At 30.5% G+C, this 19774-nt stretch overlaps 9 protein-coding genes across 9 annotated transcripts; 3 read left to right on the forward strand and 6 right to left on the reverse strand. All coding sequences in view use genetic code 12, as the record gives it.

Annotated features, from left to right (window-relative positions):
* Positions 1 to 940: 940 nt before the first annotated feature.
* On the forward strand, positions 941 to 2476 carry DFJ63DRAFT_313130 (uncharacterized protein; the record flags this gene model as incomplete). The annotated part of the gene is made up of 1 exon (XM_064906114.1): positions 941 to 2476. The coding sequence occupies one exon, from the start codon at positions 941 to 943 to the stop codon at positions 2474 to 2476; it is 1536 nt and encodes a 511-aa protein (XP_064763153.1).
* A 28-nt stretch (positions 2477 to 2504) lies between these two features.
* On the reverse strand, positions 2505 to 4890 carry DFJ63DRAFT_138318 (uncharacterized protein). Its single transcript, XM_064903412.1, has one exon. It carries the CDS (start codon positions 4773 to 4775, stop codon positions 2532 to 2534), a length of 2244 nt encoding a protein of 747 aa, XP_064763154.1. The 5' UTR covers positions 4776 to 4890; the 3' UTR covers positions 2505 to 2531.
* Positions 4891 to 6407, forward strand: DFJ63DRAFT_138319 (mitochondrial 37S ribosomal protein mS23). The gene has a single exon (XM_064903413.1). It carries the CDS (start codon positions 5005 to 5007, stop codon positions 5905 to 5907), a length of 903 nt encoding a protein of 300 aa, XP_064763155.1. The 5' UTR covers positions 4891 to 5004; the 3' UTR covers positions 5908 to 6407.
* On the reverse strand, positions 6007 to 6727 carry DFJ63DRAFT_318846 (uncharacterized protein). The gene has a single exon (XM_064906995.1). The coding sequence runs from the start codon at positions 6459 to 6461 to the stop codon at positions 6279 to 6281; it is 183 nt and encodes a 60-aa protein (XP_064763156.1). The 5' UTR covers positions 6462 to 6727; the 3' UTR covers positions 6007 to 6278.
* An 8-nt stretch (positions 6728 to 6735) lies between these two features.
* On the reverse strand, positions 6736 to 7819 carry MSN4 (stress-responsive transcriptional activator). Its single transcript, XM_064906996.1, has one exon. The coding sequence runs from the start codon at positions 7594 to 7596 to the stop codon at positions 6907 to 6909; it is 690 nt and encodes a 229-aa protein (XP_064763157.1). The 5' UTR covers positions 7597 to 7819; the 3' UTR covers positions 6736 to 6906.
* A 4812-nt stretch (positions 7820 to 12631) lies between these two features.
* On the reverse strand, positions 12632 to 14093 carry RPS16A (40S ribosomal protein uS9). Its single transcript, XM_064906997.1, has 2 exons — positions 13869 to 14093; positions 12632 to 13257 (listed from the first exon to the last, which is right to left on the reverse strand). The coding sequence occupies exons 1-2, from the start codon at positions 13887 to 13889 to the stop codon at positions 12850 to 12852; spliced, it is 429 nt and encodes a 142-aa protein (XP_064763158.1). The 5' UTR covers positions 13890 to 14093; the 3' UTR covers positions 12632 to 12849.
* A 440-nt stretch (positions 14094 to 14533) lies between these two features.
* Positions 14534 to 15127, forward strand: RPL13 (60S ribosomal protein eL13; the record flags this gene model as incomplete). Its single annotated transcript, XM_064904960.1, has 1 exon — positions 14534 to 15127. One exon carries the CDS (start codon positions 14534 to 14536, stop codon positions 15125 to 15127), a length of 594 nt encoding a protein of 197 aa, XP_064763159.1.
* An 878-nt stretch (positions 15128 to 16005) lies between these two features.
* Positions 16006 to 16868, reverse strand: RPP1A (ribosomal protein P1). The gene has a single exon (XM_064906998.1). The coding sequence runs from the start codon at positions 16391 to 16393 to the stop codon at positions 16070 to 16072; it is 324 nt and encodes a 107-aa protein (XP_064763160.1). The 5' UTR covers positions 16394 to 16868; the 3' UTR covers positions 16006 to 16069.
* On the reverse strand, positions 16859 to 19060 carry HOL1 (Hol1p). Its single transcript, XM_064903404.1, has one exon. It carries the CDS (start codon positions 18719 to 18721, stop codon positions 16958 to 16960), a length of 1764 nt encoding a protein of 587 aa, XP_064763161.1. The 5' UTR covers positions 18722 to 19060; the 3' UTR covers positions 16859 to 16957.
* Between the last annotated feature and the right edge of the window lie 714 nt (positions 19061 to 19774).

A 19774-nucleotide genomic window follows, 5' to 3' on the forward strand; every position in this document is an offset into this window, starting at 1 on the left:
GCAAGCTATTTGGAAGGCTAATATAACTCAATAATATTAGTTACTTTTGAAAGAATTAAGCAATTGACTTGATAGTATCACCAATGTTTGATTAATACATTGTTTCTTTCAAAGTTTCCCCTTCCCTGATTTTCAAGATGAAATTTCTGAAGTCGCGACTCACAAATGTACACCCCTTTTTACCCTCGTCAGCGAAGGTCGGAACTGCACTTTACTGTACCTAGCTAACCACTAAATTTTCATGTCAAAAGTTATATCTAAAAAAGATTAATATTTAAACTTTGATTATTGAATAGGAACACTGGTTTGCAATAGTAGATGATTATTAAATTACCAATTATGTTATCGTGATTGGTAGCTGGGGAGTCTATCGTTTCGGAGTACCATCTCATCACTTCCTGACTCCATAATATACAGGATATTTGATAATGCCAATTAACTTGGTTAAATAAAGGATACTTACACATCTATTATCAGTAGTAGAAGATAGTTTGGTTGAAGTACAAGTTATTATTCACTTGGAATGAACAAATTGTCTATTTTTATGTATATTCAGTTGATTATCAATTAAAACCATTTGTTGACAAGTTTTTTAATAAATATATGCTAAAAAGTAATGATTTTATCCTCCATTTTCTCTAAATTAAAGAGCTCTTATTTGTACTTCGCTAATTCCTTCTGCTCCTAGTAACTTGCTTAAGTAGTAAGATCAACCCATAACTAGTCTTGTAATTGTGTTAAAAGTGTAGGTGTCCCAAACAGTTTTGGTTGTAAAATGCTGCAACCGAAAAAAAAGAAGGTTATGAGGCGTCCCACAATAGCAAAATACAAACTTCACCTTATTTCAAAAATAATCTTGGTATATAACTACGAGATTTTGTAGTATTTCAATCAAATTTCTTTCTATTTTTATTTTAGGTATGATAAAACATATTTAAACATGTCGAAAAGGTCTAAAAGTTCAGACGATGACACTTCTGGTGATGGTTTCAATGATGTTTTAGGTGCAAATCAAGATGAAACTGTATCTGACGATCAAGAGCAAAACGGCGGGGTCGAAGAAGTTGTGGCACTTCCAATGGGAGATGACGTGTTAACAGATTCCGAAGATGATGCTTCCTTCATTCATCGGTATGGTGAAATACAATTCCAATATATTCGTAAACCAAAAGATCGAGTTTGGTTCATCAAGCCCCATGCGTTAAATTACTTTAGAGATGGGGTACTTTATCGTACTAAGGGTGAAAGATCATCTGAAAAATTGGAATTGTTTTTGGATTTAATGTATGTGGGGATCATTGCAAACCTTGCTGGTGCTGCTACTGAAGAGGCTAGTGGAGCAGCTTTATTGAAATATATCATGTTGTTTATACCAGCTTATATGGTCTGGTCTGATGTAAAAGATGCCACAAATTATTACTATAACGAAGATTTAAGTCAAAAGACTTATATGTTTTGGATTCTTTGCTTGTTAACGTTGTTCGCCAATAGTCATTACGATATCACCACTGATAGAAATGGTGCTGCTTATACGATTGCTCCATATATTTTATGTCGCTTATCATTAGCAGTATTCCTCCTATTTTATTCCTTTTTTATACCAGAATTAAGATTTCAACAACGAGTTTATGCAAGTTTGATCTTTATAACATGTTGTTTGTGGATTCCAGTTATATTTATTCCCACAAGAGCTAAAATTGGATTAGGGTTTACCATTATGTCTATAGAAAACTTATCATTCGTCATCCCACATCATCCTTGGTTCAAAAAGAAATTTAAATTGAGAACTTCAACTGCTTTAAATATAGAACACGAAGTAGAACGTTATGGAACTTTTGTAACTATTGCTATTGGCGAATTCCTTATGAAAATTGGTTCTGATGGAGCCTTGGGAGTTGGATTCTCATTAAAATTTCTTAGAGGAATATTTTTATTAGTTATAGCCTATGCGTTGTTTTGGCTTTATAACTATGGTTCAACAACAAAGAAAGCAGTTCATGCATTTAGAAGAAGTGGATTAACTGCTTGTTTATTTATTTATGGTCATTTACCTTTGATTGCCTCAATTGTTTTAGCAGCTGATGCTGGTGGAGAATTAACCGCCATGGAAAATACCAGAATTGTTACTTCTGAAGAAGTAGCAATTGGAGGTGAAGAAGGACCAAATATGTATGCTCTTACATTCTTCTTCTCTGGTGGATTAGGAGTAGCATTGGCCTCACTTTTCCTTCTTGGAATATTAGATACGGACTTGGACCCTCCGGAAATGCATTTGATATCACGATTTTGGAGAGTCTTTTGGAGATTACCAATTGGAATTATAATTATTATGTTAAGTTTTGCTAAATTAAATACCACCCTATTTATGGGTATCATAGCAGCATTAATTTTTGTGTTATTGGTATTTGAAAGTGTGGTTTCTACCCCAGTAGACTGTTTAAGAAACCCAGGAAAGCAAATCGTTGAATGTGAATAATTGGATCATTAATTGTTTATATATTTACGTTATTTATTATATGTACAAGTATTAATTAATTATCGAGTATGTCGACTAAATCTATTAAGAACCCCTTTTTTACATAGGCAATCTCATCTATTTTATGAAGTTGTTTGGATTCGTTTGAATAATGACTCCAGTTGATTGAGTTTAATTTTTGATCAAGTTGCAACTTTTGAGAATGAATCTTCTCAATCAAACCGCTGTTTTGGGCAGCGTTGTGTGATAGATTGACTATGATTGCATTATAAATCAAATCTATTAAAATATTGGGTAATTTAATAAAATTACCATTGCTATATGACAAATTACTCAAAGTATTATTAGGGATTTCCAAATGATTATTGATGAAATGTTTCAATTGTGGTGATAATGCTATCTTATTTAATTTTGAATATTTCAAATCGCTGGAGAAAATGGAAGTATCCTGGGTGATATTAAATCCATAATCATGTAAATTGATTAATTTAATGATAAAATTGATCAATTCTTGTAAATCTTTCCATTCCTCATTATTGGTGGTGCCTACAGTGGTTGATTTGAACTTTTTGAATATAATCTTGAACAACTTCGTGCTGGTTGGCAATTGATAATAAGTTTCCATAATACTTAACAAATATCGAACTTTATTAAAACTATTATTCACTTCTTTATCTGAACAATATTGTTCAATTAAATTCAGGAATGTTTTTTCAATTGGTTTGATGTTAAATTGAATTTCTTGATCATTAGTTAATCGTTTTAGATTTTTGAATATTAATAATAGCTTCTTATAAGTAGTCTTATCTTCATTAGTTAGTTGGTATTGATACGTATCTTCATCTTGTTCTAGTTCCAGATCTATCTCTTTTGGCTGTTTATTAACATTATTCAAAAATAATTGTGATAGCAATTGTTCGGATAAGTCCAACCTATTCAACATAATCAAAGATTTCATGATAGTATTTATTAACTTTATATCCATTATAATTGAACGATCCTGGTTAATTATATAATCCAAGATATTTTCAAAATATGATTGATATTTGACATCACCAAAATAATTAAGCAACAACACAAGCGTCTTATTATCGATTGATTTAGGATATTGTGAAGTTGGGTCATTAAGAATGAATGTCAATTGTAGGTCTTTTATTATTTCCTCAACAATATCTAATTTATCATGTCTTATGGCAAGGAATAAAAATGTATTGTAAGTGTTAATATGAAGATCGATGTTCTTATCATCAAACCTGAATTCTGAGTTATTTAAGATCGACTGTTTTAAACTGTGATAAATATTAAGATTAAAGTCTTGATATTCTAGAGTATCATTCTCAATAGTCCTCGTATTCGAGTTAAGATTTGTGATTAAATTTGAGTTTGAATTTGAATTATGTGAAGTTAATTGTTGATACTTGTCGATTAACGATGATGGGTCCTTATAAAAAATATAACTTATCAATTTATTCTCTTCATTAATATTGATAGGAATACCCCAATTCTTCAAATCATTTAATAATTTCGTTATCATTCTAACATATTCTAGTCTTTCCTTGAACATTTCAACCCATTTCTTTTCTGCAAAACCAATATAGTGATTAGTGCTATCGTTATTATAACTTAGAAAGATATCAAGATTGATTTCTGATATGGTATTGACTTTCTTAAAGTTTCGCTTATTGAATAAGAATCGTTCAATGAAATCATTTAGTTCATTATCCTTTAGATAAAATGGCTGAGGGGATGGTAAATCATGCAATGAATGGAATAATTGTTTATGATTGATTAATTGGTATTTCATTAGATTTACTGGTATATTAAGTTGTTTCTGGATTCGAGTATTGGTGGTGAAGGGTACATTTTCTTGATTCTTCAATGGATAAAGCTGATCAACGAATCGATTATGGAGTCCAACTTGATCTATCTGTAGTTTATGCTTATTAATCTCGTCTCTTCGTATCTTGTAAACTTTCTGATAATGATTGTAAAGATCATGATCACAAATAGAAAGTCGATCCCATATTTGTTGTTTGAGTTGGATATATTCTTGATTTTGATCGGTAGAGATATTAAGTTGATCAACCAAAGTCGATTGATACTTGTCAATCAATCTATCAATAGCTGCTAATAAAGGATAAGATCCTTGTTGTTGTACCTTCACCTTGTCAGTAAACTTTGTCAACAAGAATTGTAATCTTGTCGCATCCCCACTTGCAACATCATGGCTATTGGTGCTATAATTGAACCGCGACAACGGTATGAATCGTCGTATTCGTATTCTTATTCCCCTATACATCCTTGTTATATCATCTCTTTTGATTCCCCTGGTTATTGATCAATGTAATTGTATCTTCTCCTTGTATAATGGCAGCCTTTACTTACACTGCTGCTGTAAAAAAATTTACAGTCAAATGCTGAATCAGCTGTTATGTAATCAAAGATTTTTGTCTGTTGAAATAAATTGAAAAAAAAATTTCTGATTGAGTTAACATCTAACTGTAGAAGTATACAGCATTAACGATATAATGAAACCACAAGTGAGGGCCTCTACGGTGTTGGAAAGAACCTCACATTACTTGAAAGTGGGTGTGTTAAAAGAAAAGCCAGCTTGGTTTGATGTGGTAGGTGCCCATCCTCCTATACTAGACTTGAGTAAGAAACCAAAGAAGATTGATTTAAAACAAACTGATATAGATCCTTCCTTAAAGTTAGATAATGATAAGGGTAGTGTCGAAGGTAAGTTCTTCAAAACTAGAATGAATTCTACTGATAGAAAACAACAACATAATGCTATATCAAGAATTCCTAAATTACAATTCTTAGAAGATGAATTAAGAGATGTATTTTATCATCAACATCCATGGGAATTTTCAAGACCAAAGAATTTAATTGAAAATCAAGGTGATGAATATAAAAACTTAGATTGGTCCCATATGTTACAATTTACAAAACCCCTTGATGGTGAGTCTGTGGTTCAAAGAACTCTTTGGATATTAACCAATCAAAATAATGAAATCAATATCAACAATAATAATAATAATAACGAATCCCCTAAAATAACATTATTTGAAGCATATGATAAAGCCAGATTTGAATTCTATAGATTAAGAATGGAAGAAGAAATGAATAGTGCGGTATCAAGAGAAGAATCAACCATGTATGGTGCCATTTATCCATCTACTAACTTAGAATGGGGTGTTAAGAATGAACAAGAATACATTGATTTATGGGCTAAGATTGCTGAAGAAAAGACTAGAGTTCTTGAAGCTTCAAGAGAAAGAAATAATAGTACAGCCAGTGGTAAATCTACTAAAGGTGGAGAAACTGGATTAGAAGATTTAATTGATTCAAGTTCAATTTGGGAACAAAATTTTAGTAGTGACATTGCTGGAGCCAAAGCTAAATCTAAGCTCAATGATAGTAAATAAATTATAAGTTATTTGTAAATAACCCAACCAACCAACCAACCAATTCCATTTGTAAATAGTTTACCAGAAAGCTACATATATACATATAATTTATACTGAAACCTTTCTTTGCATAATCTATATTTTGTAAATTAAAATGTACACAAATACCTATATAATATTTAAAGATCAACCAACTACTTTTATGTTAATCGTCTTATAATTGATAAGATATATGAATAAAACCCATAAAGGGCAAAAAAAATTGATACGTAAAATTCTAATGAATCTGAATGATTTGTTGTAGGAGTACGTGGAATGAAATAAATGCAATAAATAACGTTAAGATCCATTGACTCATTGTCGTTTCAAAAGTAAACTGAGTATGTTTCCTAATGATGTTCTTCATGATGACTATCTTTGGTTAAGAATATCTTTTCATAAGCTAAATAACCGGAGAATGCAACAATAGCAATTCCAAGACCAGGGAATGCATTCTTAAATCTATTTATTCTGGTGAATTGTCCTTCGTATCTCCAAGCATCTCTCTTGGCCCATGGGTTTCCGCCACTCATTATGTTAATAGTATGATATTGGTATTGGTATTGATCAAACCCTTCACTTTGTGATTTCTGTAAAATGGGTCTTGATATTTTTTTTTTGTTGTATCTCAATTGGGTGGTGAAATGAAAAGCAGTTTTGAACAAAGTACACGTCCAAATAGATTCTTATTCTCTCTGATTCTTTTTACAGCCAAAACAATTATTATAAAACGAAACTATTCATATACATATATATATGGTATATAAAAATGTAGTTAAACAAGGGTACGATAATAAAAGGAAATCAAATCGATGAAGATGAAAAAAAAAATAAAAAACAGAATAAGAAGAGTAATAGACCAGCTATACAAGTATATAAAAAGTACGAAAACGGCGTACTTTAAACAAAAATAAAATAATATAAAATAAAAAAAAACAATGATAAAAAATGATTTAAACAAATAAGTATTTATTATCTTTACTTCTTCTTAGTCAGCAGCAGCAGCAGCAGTAATGGTTTGGTAGTGGTGGAAGATGAAGGATTATTTCCATAAACAATATTAGTATGACCCTCATTATCAATTCTATAATGGGTTTTCAAATGTTGAGCCAAATTATCTGATCTTGAGAATTTCTTATCACAAAATTTACAATGGAACGGTCTAATATTTGAATGAACCGATCTTATATGACGTTTCAAATGTTCTGACCGTTTGAATTGTTTATCACATTCCAGACATGGGAAAGAACCTTGAGCATTGGGTTGAACAGAATTATTACCACCATTTGAAGTGGTTGGTGATAAATTCTTTAAACTTGGGTTTTCTTCGATAGTAGTAGTAGGAGAAATATTTGGAGATGAAGATGATTTAATAGGATGAATATCATCTATGGCACTTGCATTCAAACTAGTCAATGAAGTAGTTGAACCTAAGATTCCAATTGAAATCAATTCATTGGCATTAGATGATTTTCTTCTCTTCTTTTTAGAATCAACTTTAACATCATCAGTTAATGGAGGTGTAGTACCAGTATGGATACCTAATCCAGAAACAGCTTCATTATTTCCATTGGAATTGATATCATTATTGGCTCCATTCAAATTCAAGCCTAATCCGGGTGAAGATGATCCATTGGCAGTCGATGATAATGATGTAGTTGAAGACATTAATTGAATTGAATTACGACGTCTATTAACGGCTGGTTTCTTAGCAGCAAGAAGAGGTTTGATGATATCCTTTTGTTTAGGTTGTTTTGGTTTAGCTTTTGATTTACCTTTACCTTTAATAGCATTACCATCATCAACGTTAACTGGTGCAGGAACTTCTTCTTCAAGATCTTCATCTCCATCTTCTTTATCTTCATCTTCTTCATCTTCTTCATCATCTTCGAGCACCACTCCATTATCTTTGGTTTCTTTATGATTATTCAACCAATAACTTATGGCACTATAACATTCATCATTCATTTTAAAATCAAATACAGCAGTACCATTATTCATATTTATAGATGTAACATTGGTAGCTGAATTTTGATTAGGTAATTTTGGAATGTTTGATAAATTTAAATATTTCTGTTGCACATTCTGTTGGAAATTACTCTGTTGAGCATAATATTGTTGTTGTTGCTGATGTTGTTGTTGTTGATGCTGTTGTTGTTGTTGTTGTTGCTGTTGTTGGTTGGTGGTCGAATGCGTTTGGAAAAATGTATTAAAGTTGTTAAGATTGTTGGTGGTGTTTGAATTTATGTTTGCATAAGATGATTTTGAATTGAACACAGTTGATAAGGATGGTGAAGAATAACTCAGAGTGATTTTATTAACTCCTGGATTACCACTACTATTCAAAGTAAACAATTTTTGAGGATTAATGGTACCTTCAAATTCATCCAATTGATCAAGTTTGGTATTCCCACCTTGACCTGAGATTGAAGTTGCTCCAGTCGATGCACTTGAAATACTTGAATTTGTTGAATAATAATCAGGACTTGGAGATTTAGATATATGTTTTTGTTGCTGTTGTTGTTTTTGTTGTTGTTGAGCAAGTTGTTGTGGAAGTTGAGTTCGAGCTAGAAACTGTTGTTGGAGTTGTTGTTGTTGTTGTTGTTGATATTGTTGCAATTTACCTGGCTGTTGCAGTTCAAGTTGGAATTGAGGTTGAATGAATTGTACTGGAACTTGTTGTTGTTGGGATATTGGAATTTGAGATAAGGAATTATCAGTATTTGGAGTAGGACCGGTTCCATTAATAGTATCAGTTAAATTCTTCAATGTTAATAAAGTTAATTGATCAATTGGAATAGAAGCTGAATGATGTCTTATTTGTCTTGATAATTGAGGACTTGCAAAAGCAGATGTATTGGAAGATGAACTTGGTGATTGCTGTTGAGGTGCTGAAGATGGGGCAATTTTAGGAGGATTCATGCCTGGTGTATTCATGATTTGGAATGATGATAATTGATTCATGATTGGAGTAGTTAATGATTGTTGAGATTGTGATGATTGTCTTTGACTAGAAGATGGAGCTGAAAATGAGGAGCTATTACTTGAGTTATTACTGACTGCATTGGCTGAAAGTGATGGATTTGAAAAGAATGTGTTCAAAGAATTTGAAGAAGATGTAGGGATTATATTTTCATCCTGATGAATATAATTGGTATTGTTGTAAAATTGAGTAGTATTGGTAGTGGTATTGGTTATAGTATTATTATTATTCTTACTGTTATTATTATTATTATTGTTGAAGAAGATTTCATCATTCAATTGTAATGAATCAATATTCGATGATAAAAATGGTGGTTGTGATTGTAGTTGCAGTTGATTTTGTTGTTGGTTTATATATGCTAAGTCATCAAGAGATATGCCCATACTATTATTAGTTGAATTTACCGAAGTATTTAAATTATTAGAGCCAATTAAGCTCACAAATGGTTGAGATTGAGGTGATGATGAAGGTTGATCAAAGGAAGGAAAGAATTGATTATTGGTGGTACTATTAAATGGAGTATTTGAGTTCATGGTGGTACTCGTGGGATTGTTGCTATTCGAATTATTCAAATTATTAGAATTAGCGGTATTTGAATTATTTGAGAATAGACTATTTTGATTAATAAGTGGGAAAGTGTCAAACACTGAGGGTGGGTAATCCAGCAGCGACATCACAATCGTATTTGTTAGATGCAATAAACGACAGTGTTATACTTTTTGATAGTGATGATACCAGGTGGTGGTAAGTTGGAGGTTTGTTGCTTGATTAGATTAGAAGGGTGGATGGGTGGTGTTACTTTTTTAGATTATCAGAAAGAGTTACAAAGCTTATTATATAAATTTTGAATTTTTTGTCTTTTTTGAATTTTTTGAATTTTTTCTGTGGTTCACCTTCTCTGTCTGTCTGTCTGTCTGATATAACTGTCTGTTCTGTTCTGTCTGTTCTGTTCTGTTCTGTCTGTCTGCTTTAGTCTGTAATTGTGTGTCCGAGTGAGATAATAAAAAAAAAGACTGTATGAGATCAGATGACGATAAGAAATTTTATGACTAACGAACAGCAACACAAGCTAATTGAATATACCTCCACAAGATAAATTCAATATCCCAAGTTAATCAATGATGTCTTGATGAAGTTGGTTATTACTTTCAATTAGAGATTCAAAAGGAAAAGTGATTGATAAAGTATCAAAAATTGATAAACTTATTAAAAATGAAATTGAAATTACAAAAAAAGTCTGGAAATTCGAAAATAAAAATAAAAAAAAATAAAAAAAATAAAAAAAAAATGAATTTAAATTTAAATAAAAAAAAAAAAGTCTAAAAAATAATTGTTTTTTTATGGCTATTTTAACTTCATATAATAGCAAAATCCGAACACCTGGGTCTCACCCACTATAATCCGCAGCTTTATAAGTTAGCTTTATGATATTTAATACAGTGGCTCATTACTTATCTATTTCTATAGGTGTGCTTATAGGAGTCATTTTAATGATAACTCCACAGATAGATTATGTGTGTGAACATTATCAAAGAACAGAAAATCCGAAAATAGATAAGAAAAAAAAAAAAAAAGAATTAGAAATTAAAAATTAAATTAAAACCAAAAAAAAAAAAAAAAAAAAGCTGCACCAAACTGTGCAGACAGACAGACACGACCTGGCTCCATGGGTATAAAACTTGGATTGATTGACCTTTGATAGTGGTTATCCACAGTTTTAAATCATTCGTAGAGGAAGAAGTTTGATTAAACTAAAAGTAATTGTATAGATCAAGTGAGAACTAATAGTATCATTATCACCAATTATTTCAATTCTGGTTAAATATTGACCATAAATGATAATCAAATAAAAATAATTTATAGAGATTACAAATGTAAAAATATGTAATGAAATGAATTTTGACTTTTGACTTTTGTTTTCGTTTTAGGCAAATCAAAATCAACCATAGCCAAAACCATATGGCAAAAAAAAAGAGACCAGACAAAAATTAAAACAAAAAAAACTAAAAATAAAAAGTAAAAAATAAAAAATATAAAAAAAAAAGTAAATTAAAATAAATTAAAAAATAAAAAAAAAAGTCATAATAATGGTAATAACATTACTCAATTAAGATATTATACCGAATAATCAATGAAACCTTTGAGTTATTTTCGATTTTTAAAACTACATAGTTTAGATTTATATCATTTATACTATTTGCATGTGGATCCATATAGTATATAGGGTAGACTATAGTAATGTTGTATAAATATCCAACCCTGAGATCAGTTATACATATACTTACATTATGTTTCAAGCCAAACTTTTTTTGATTTAAGATTTAGATTTAAATTTAAATTTGATACAAAGCAGAACTAAAAGTAGTATATAATGACCATATCATGACAAGACTTCTAGATTTGACAATCATCCAAGATAATTATATATATGCCTTTGTACCGATCTAAATGGATAAAGACTGAGTTTTAACCCGAATTTCGCACCATAATAAATATTTTATTCCATTCATCCAACCAACCAACCATTTATTAACACTTTATGGTTTCAATCTAGTTCTTTATGTGGTCATATTAACATTCTAATATAATCAACTTAATACGGATATTCAATTAATTGCTCCTCCACTTATACTAACTCACCATTGTAATTCATTTTTTTAAACCAGTAATTAGTAATTATTATTTAATTAAATGTGGGTGGGTGAGGTCTCATTGTTAAAGTTTTTTTTTTTACTGACAGTTCCCAATTTGGAATCATTATCTTTTTGTTTGATTATGTCATCAACTCGCTATTGACTTCTGAAATCAAATCATTTTATTTATTTATTTATTTATCTAAATCCTTTTACCAATTGATAGCTATAGATTATGGTTTGATTAGATAAGACTATCAGTGAATAATACATATATGCATCTCGGTATGTTTGGATAATTTATTGATTCATACTAAATTAGATAGTATACTAAAGATTATAATCCTGAAAGTCTGTTATATTTACAAATGTAAAATTGATTTCTAGATGTAATTAACAATTTGATTATATAATTCCCTGATTAATCTATTAAGTGAATGCAGCCACTGTTCAAGATTTTCTGTTTCAGTCCGTAAGTCTTAACAATTCAGACTTTTCAGAATTGATAATGGCTGATGCATCCAAATTACTCTCCATATTCTTGTAGGACTTATTCCAGTCTGTTTGATTTTTATCAAGAAACTGTAATATTGACAGTTTGTGATATGGTGATAATTCTTCAATAGTCTGATCCACCATCAATTTACCAGGATTGAATCCACATACCATAAATATAGCTACAATAACCTAACTTTCTTCATTTCTTTCAATATATTCAATTTCGATTTAAATTTTTGAAAACTATTTTTGATCGACTCAAAGCTTGATTAAGTTGGCCATGAAATCACACCAACCAAAATGTCTGTCCCCCAAGCACCCATCTTTCAGATAGGTAAATATAGATTCATGGTCTTTAATAATGATTGCAAGATAGACGTTGTAAATAGAGGAATCTGTTACTTTTCAAATGAGAATTGAAGAGGTAATGGAGACGATTTATAACATCTTTGTTAATACTAGGAGGACAATTGAGTTGAAAACCACATTCCATTGGATATAGATAAAATGTAGTGATTATCTATGCCCTAGGTAAATCAACTAAATGAACAAACATTAACTGGTCTATATTACTACAATTATAAATTGAATTATATACTTTATGATGTGTATTAATAAGAGGGTTTTATTTTTTTATATATGTAGAATGGTTTTAACTCAAACAAAAAGTAGTCTTCCTTTCTCTTTTTTTAAACTAGTTCATGATATTATATTTATATTATGTATATGAAATAATAATAAGGTACAAATGAATGAACAAAAAGAGAATTTGATTGGAATACTTTTTGATAATGGGGTAAGGTAAGATTAACGATAAGATTTTTGGAATCTAGCTCTGGCACCACGACCACCGAATTTCTTTGGTTCCATTCTTCTTGAATCAGCAACTAATAAAGTTTTATCATATTTAGTGAATAATTTTTTTAATTCATTTTTTGAAGCTTCATCAACAAATTTTTGATGATAAGCAATTAAACCTTTAGCAATAGCTTGTCTAATAGCGTAAACTTGAGAAACGTGACCACCACCAGTAACTTTAACTCTAATATCAATAGATTGAAATTTATCTAAACCAACAATGGTTAATGGTTCATAAACTTTAAATCTTAAGATTTCTGGTTGAACTAAAGTGATTGGAGAACCATTAATTTTAATTAAACCTTTACCGGCTTTAACGTGAGCAACGGCAGTAGCGGTCTTCTTTTTACCAAAAGTCTAGAAAAGAGTTAGTTAGTATTTAAAGTTTTGGGAGATGATATTTGATTGAGTTAAATAGAATGATTGATTTAAAGGTTATGGAAGGGGTGTTAAGTGAGTGTGGTGTTGGTGATGATGGAATGTGTTTGGGAAGGATAATGGTAGGATGATTTTTGATGAAGGAATATAATTATTGAATATGGAATGAATATGATAGGATGATGGTTATAATAAATAGGATTGAATAATGAATTATAAAACGTACTAGTATGAACTACTAGTAAGTTGTTAAGTTCATAATGTGGTTGATTGGATGGGGATTACTAGTCTTTGAAAATTTATTTGATTCATGGAAGAACTTGTATATATATTAATGGATGGACATTTATTCTAGTGATTAAATTCTCTTGTTGAATATGATTATAGTCGATTGAATGATTATAACTGGTATGTTATACTACATGTTTGACGGTATAGTAATGTTGAAAACTTTTGATTTAATGATTGATGAATGAATGGATGGATTAATAAATACTGACTTCAACTATTGACACTTCCATAACGAACCTGTTTAATTAAATCGTACATTGTATAATAACTCTTTGATCGTGATATGATCTATTACATACTTGAACTGATTGGGATGACATTATGTGCTTTGGTTAAAACTATAAGAATATGATTAAATTCAGTAATAATAAAAATTTTTTATTTAGTGAAGCTTTTTTTTTTTTCACCACACTGTTTGGTAAGAGAGAATTTGTTAGTGAGTGAGTAGTTAGTAGTGAGAGTGAGTGAGAGTGAGTGAGTGGAAAAGAGATCAATAATAATAAGCGACATTAACTGAGTGCGACATCTCACATAGAATTGTTAGACATTTTCTCTTGAGTGTTCATAGTTAAAGTTGACTACTCATAGTTAATGGTATGTCCTGCACATACTATACAGTACTCATATTTACAGTGACATACCAGAAGTTACCTAACTAAATCTCGTGCGCACTGTGACTTCTTTCGTCCTAGTTAAAATGAGAGAATATGTCGCATTACTAGTTAAACTATGCGACATTACCCTCAGACATTTCCTCATAGTTAATTTCTCACTCACAGTTAACTTCTCTCCTTCACCCTTCACACTACAGACCTCACTGCTCACACTTCACTTCACTCAGTTCAGAAAATTTTTTTGAATGAGAGTGAATGGAAAGAAAAAAAATATAACTGTAAATTAAAAAAATTCTTTCATTCTTGATAGCTTTTTAACTTATACTTATTGATATCACTTTAAACCAACAATGGCTATCTCAAAGAACTTACCATTATTAAAGAACCATTTCAGAAAGCACTGGCAAGAAAGAGTCAAGGTTCACTTTGACCAAGCTGGTAAAAAGGCTTCTAGAAGACAAGCTAGATTATCTAAAGCTGCTCAAATTGCTCCAAAACCAATCGATAGTTTAAGACCAGTGGTTAGAGCTCCAACCATTAGATATAACAGAAAAGTTAGAGCTGGTAGAGGTTTCACTTTAGCTGAATTAAAAGCTGTTGGTTTAACTGCCAAATATGCTAGAACCATTGGTATTTCTGTTGATCATAGAAGACAAAATAAAGCTCAAGAAACTTTTGATTCAAATGTTGCTAGATTACAAGAATATAAATCTAAATTAGTATTATTAGATACCAAATCTAAAGATTCTTTTGCTCAAGTTTCAACTGCTGCTACTTTCCCTGTTGTTCAACCTGCTCCAGAATCAGCTCCAAGAGCTGTTGTTGTTCCAGAACAATCTGCTTATAGAACTTTAAGATTAGCTAGATCTGAAAAGAGATATAAAGGTACTAGAGAAAAACGTGCTAAAGAATTAGCTGAAGCTGAAGCTGAAAAGAAGAAATAAGCTAATTAATTAGTTATTTCATTCATTCATTCATCATCATTATTCATCATTTTTTCACACATCCTTTTTCCTTTTATATAATAATATTTTCATTTTTTTTAATTTGGTCTTTCTTGGGTAATGGATTAATCAAATTTTAGAGTATCAAGAGATTATCAATTTTAAAAAAGAAATATTAAATATCATCAAATCAAATCAAATCAAATCAACCCTTTTCCATATATAAATGAATGATTATTCATTCATTATTATTTCATAGTTTTTTTTAAAGTTTTTTTTTGAAAAAAATAATTTATATATATATGTATAACAATAAAAAAAACCATATTATCGTTTAATCAAATGTTATCGTTGTACTTGTAGTTGTAGTTGTAAGTGGATGTACTATGGTCATTATGTGTGTTTAGAGTGGGGAGAATGTTTCTACGGTAAATACTCCTGGTAAGTTTGACTACTACTACAGACAAGATCTTCGTAAACTCTTCTCCGAGTCATGTCAGGTTCCTTGAAGACCCAAAGACACCAAATCATCCACACATACTTACCTACCTACCTACTGTAACTAATCTACATTGACAAATGTCATCACCATTTTTAATCTTTTTTTGTTGTTATTCAATTTTTAAAAGCCAATATAATTTATAAAAGTATGTAAAAATAAGTATATATAAAGTTTTAACCCCAACTAATAATAATAATAATGATAATTCAGTCCTTATAACAAGATACAAGGGAATATAATATACTACAAATGATTCATTCAAATTGATAATTATGATACAATGTATTAACCAATTTACAAAATGATTTTGATTGAAAAATAGACATTCTCTTATAATAATGATAAATGATTGATAAAACCACAATATTATTATTAAAGTTGTTAAATGATATTAAAATATAATAAATATTCTCTTCTTAAATGATTAATGAATGACTTGTTTAATCGAATAAACCGAAACCCATATCATCATCAGATTCTTCTTTAGCTTCTTCAACTTCTTCTTCAGCAGCTTCTTCAGTGGCAGCAGCACCACCGGCAGCAGCACCAGAAGAGGCAACACCAGCAGCTGGGGAAGCATTGATGTTGAAGAAGTAATCCTTCAAGTTCTTACCATCTAAAGCTTTGGCAAATAAATCAGCCCAAATACCATCAACTTCAATTTTAGCATTTTGAGTTAAAGCTAATAATTTTTCAGAAGTGATTTCGGTTTCGGAATCAGCTAAGATTAAAGCAGCGTATGATAAAGCAGTTTCAACAGACATTATGTGATGTATTATATTAACTAGAAGTAATCAATTTAAGCTTTGGCAGACTATTTCTTAGTTTAGTTATAGAAAGGGTATATTAAAATTACGTTAACTTCGTGATACTATCCTACTTTTTTTTCATATAGTGTTCCTTCAGGCTTGGAAGAAAAAAAAAACTTTTTTGGGGGTGTGAGTGGGCGTGTGTAACTCAAACACTAGGGTTGTAGCCCTAGGAAGTTGTTGTATAATACTAAACTAATAATTATAAATGAAATTAAGTATATAATGATCTATATGACATGTGAATAACATTGTTAGATATTATCCATACCTCGATGTTACAGGATGGGGTTCTTAATTGCTTTGTATACTAAGATAGATACTGTGTTAAATGTAAATAGTTTTACCATTTTTGTAACGCTGACATTTAGCTGCGAAAATAGCCATACATTCAAATAATGAATTTTATAATAGTAATTTATATTAGAAATAAGGTATTAAATAAAGTAAGTACGAAATGAAGGATATAATGACAGAGTACAAGAGAAAGTAAGAATATATATAACACTCTAAAATAATCTAAAGACCATCACGTAATTGAAGGAATTCAAGATACCAATTTCTAGTTCTTCTTCTAATTCCTTTACCGTAATAAATCATTGGAGCTGCACCCATCATAATAAGGAATTGAATAACAGCTAAAATGATAAATGTATTAGTATTACCCATAGCTGCTAACCATGGAGAACAAGCAAAAGTAAACACACAACCAATCATATTATTAATCACAGAAACACCACACATCATTTCAATAACCATACCAGGATAAGATTCCATAAGATAAGACATTGAAACATCACCGGAACAACCGAAACCAAAACCAATGAAACCAAGACCAACATAAGTTGGTGGCCAACTCCAATCATTATCAGTACCATAAGCGAATAAAATAAGACCAACTGGAGCAATTAAAGCAGGAAGGAATAAAAACCAAAGACGGAATTCAGCTTCTTGAATACCATTATTTCTTTTAGCCATCCAAATCGAAAACCAATCAGATAATTTACCAGCAAAGAAACACCCAATCACAGCCCCAATTAAAGTAGGAATATTCATTAAAGCAACACCAACATTACCATAATTATAGGGTGGATCATACCACTCATCATCTTCTACGGTTAAATAGAAAGTTAAAAGAGCACTTTGAATACCCCAAACACAACCAGAATAAATCACAGGAGGATATAAGAAAACTTTAAATAATAATAATAATTGAGAAATATATTGTTTAATACCCCAACCTTTTAAATTCTTTGCCGGAGTAATTAATTGAATTGATTTCCAATAAGATTTTGGTGGATCATTAGCTCCATAAGTTATAGCTTTATTTAAAGTTAACTTTTCATCAGCTTTTTGAGCATCTTCAAATGAAATTTCTTCATTAGTTAATTCTTTAGAATCTTGTTTTTTATCATCATAAGTTAAACTTGGAGCTGAATTAGCTTCACCTGCAGTTGGAGCAAAACCTTGAATAACACCTCTAAAAGTAGTTCTATCGAAAACAGTTTCTTCTAAAGCGAAAACAATGACAATTAATAAACCAATGGAGATGAAAACAGCAATCCAACCTACAAATCTGAAACCAGCATATTGAACAATAAAACCAGCAATTAATGGACCTAAAAAGGTACCAACGGATGTAGCCAAGATATAAACGGTTAAAACGGAACCTAATTGATGTTGGAAATATAAATCACTTAAACTTAATTGAACTTGAGCTTCAGCACAAGATTCAGAAATACCGACAAATAATTGAGACCAAATTGTATCTGAAGTACGACGAGCAACAGCAAACCAAACAGCTCCTAATAACCCTAAGAAAATACAAACATAATAACAAAATTTACGACCATAAAGAGATGCAGAAGGAGCGAGGAAAAATGTTCCCCAACCAATACCAATAAAAAGAACCCCAGCACCAGTATTCATAGCATCATAAGAAATACCATAAATTTCATTAAAAGAATCTTGAACGGCACCAGCATCATTTGAAGTAGCAGCAGTAAAACCTGTTATGAAAGCAATAATAGCAAAACATAACCCTTTTCTCCATGGAGACCAATTTAATGGATCATTTGGTGAATCACTTGGTTGAGGAATTAAAATAATATTACCCACTGTTTTTATTCTATGAAAATTTGGATCTCTATCATGAAGATGTTCTTCATCTTTATCGACTTCAAAGGAATAGATATTAAGAGTACCTGGAATGAACTCTTCATTATTCTTATCATTCAATTCAACTGGAGCGTTGGAAGTTATAGTTTCAACGGGATGCAGCATCTTGATGAATTAGAAGGTGATATATGATATGATATAATGCAAATGTAAAGCTGAACAAATTGACTTTATCTATGGATCAATGATATGATATGATAACAATAACAATAGTCGATGAGGATGAGTACGACAAGACCTATCAAATGTACCTTAAAAAAAAAGCTTAACCCTAAAACCAAAAAATGACAAAAGGGAAAGATGTCTTTTTTTTTACAAAACTAAATTGACAAATGGGTTTGGTTATATCTGAAGTATATATACCGATATATATATATGTAGATATATAAACTCCAATCCTAAGACTAAAATAAATTTTTATCTATCTATCTCTAAAATGAATGAATAAATTTGTAGCAGAGCCATCCAAAAAAAAATAAAAAAAAGAAACGACAAAAGAAATTTTTCTATAGGGCTAATCGCTGTTTATAATAGTTTATCTTAAATTGCAAATGTAAACTGTAAAAGGGTCAATTTGATTTAATATGACACATTGCCTAATGAGGTTAATCTGCAAAATAGATAAGCCAATTTACAGTAATAAATTATTTTCAAACTGTAAAAAAAATAAGTTTGAAACGAAAAAAAAGAAATTCCACATTTTGAATTTAATTTAGCCGCCGTTTACCACCTTTGTCGCTCAATTGCCCAATTGAGAAACTCGAACGCATATAACCTGTAAAAGCCTAAACCTAGATATAATGAATTCCAATGAGATTAGATACATGAATCTCCACTTTGTTTTGATCATAGATAGGGTGAATCCTTATATGAAGGAATGAAGCAGCCGCCGTTCATAGCAATGTATTTCGTCGGTTATATGTTTATGGACCCACTTTAGCCTCTTTCATACTTAAACATGTTTTTAACTAGTTTACGAAACTTCAAGGACCAAATCGTCGGACAATGACAACCTATAATTAACCGCTCTATTCATTTAATAAGTTTAGCGGTTTACTATTATTGATCTAGTTTGGTCAGGAGAGAGGGAGGGGTGGCAACGAGGGGATATTCTACTCTATTCACCAACCACTTTTGTTAATGCTCTACAATAGCAAT

The sequence above is a fragment of the Scheffersomyces coipomensis genome (assembly GCF_036884675.1).
Source record: "Scheffersomyces coipomensis strain NRRL Y-17651 chromosome Unknown DFJ63scaffold_3, whole genome shotgun sequence".
Classification (NCBI taxonomy): domain Eukaryota; kingdom Fungi; phylum Ascomycota; class Pichiomycetes; order Serinales; family Debaryomycetaceae; genus Scheffersomyces; species Scheffersomyces coipomensis.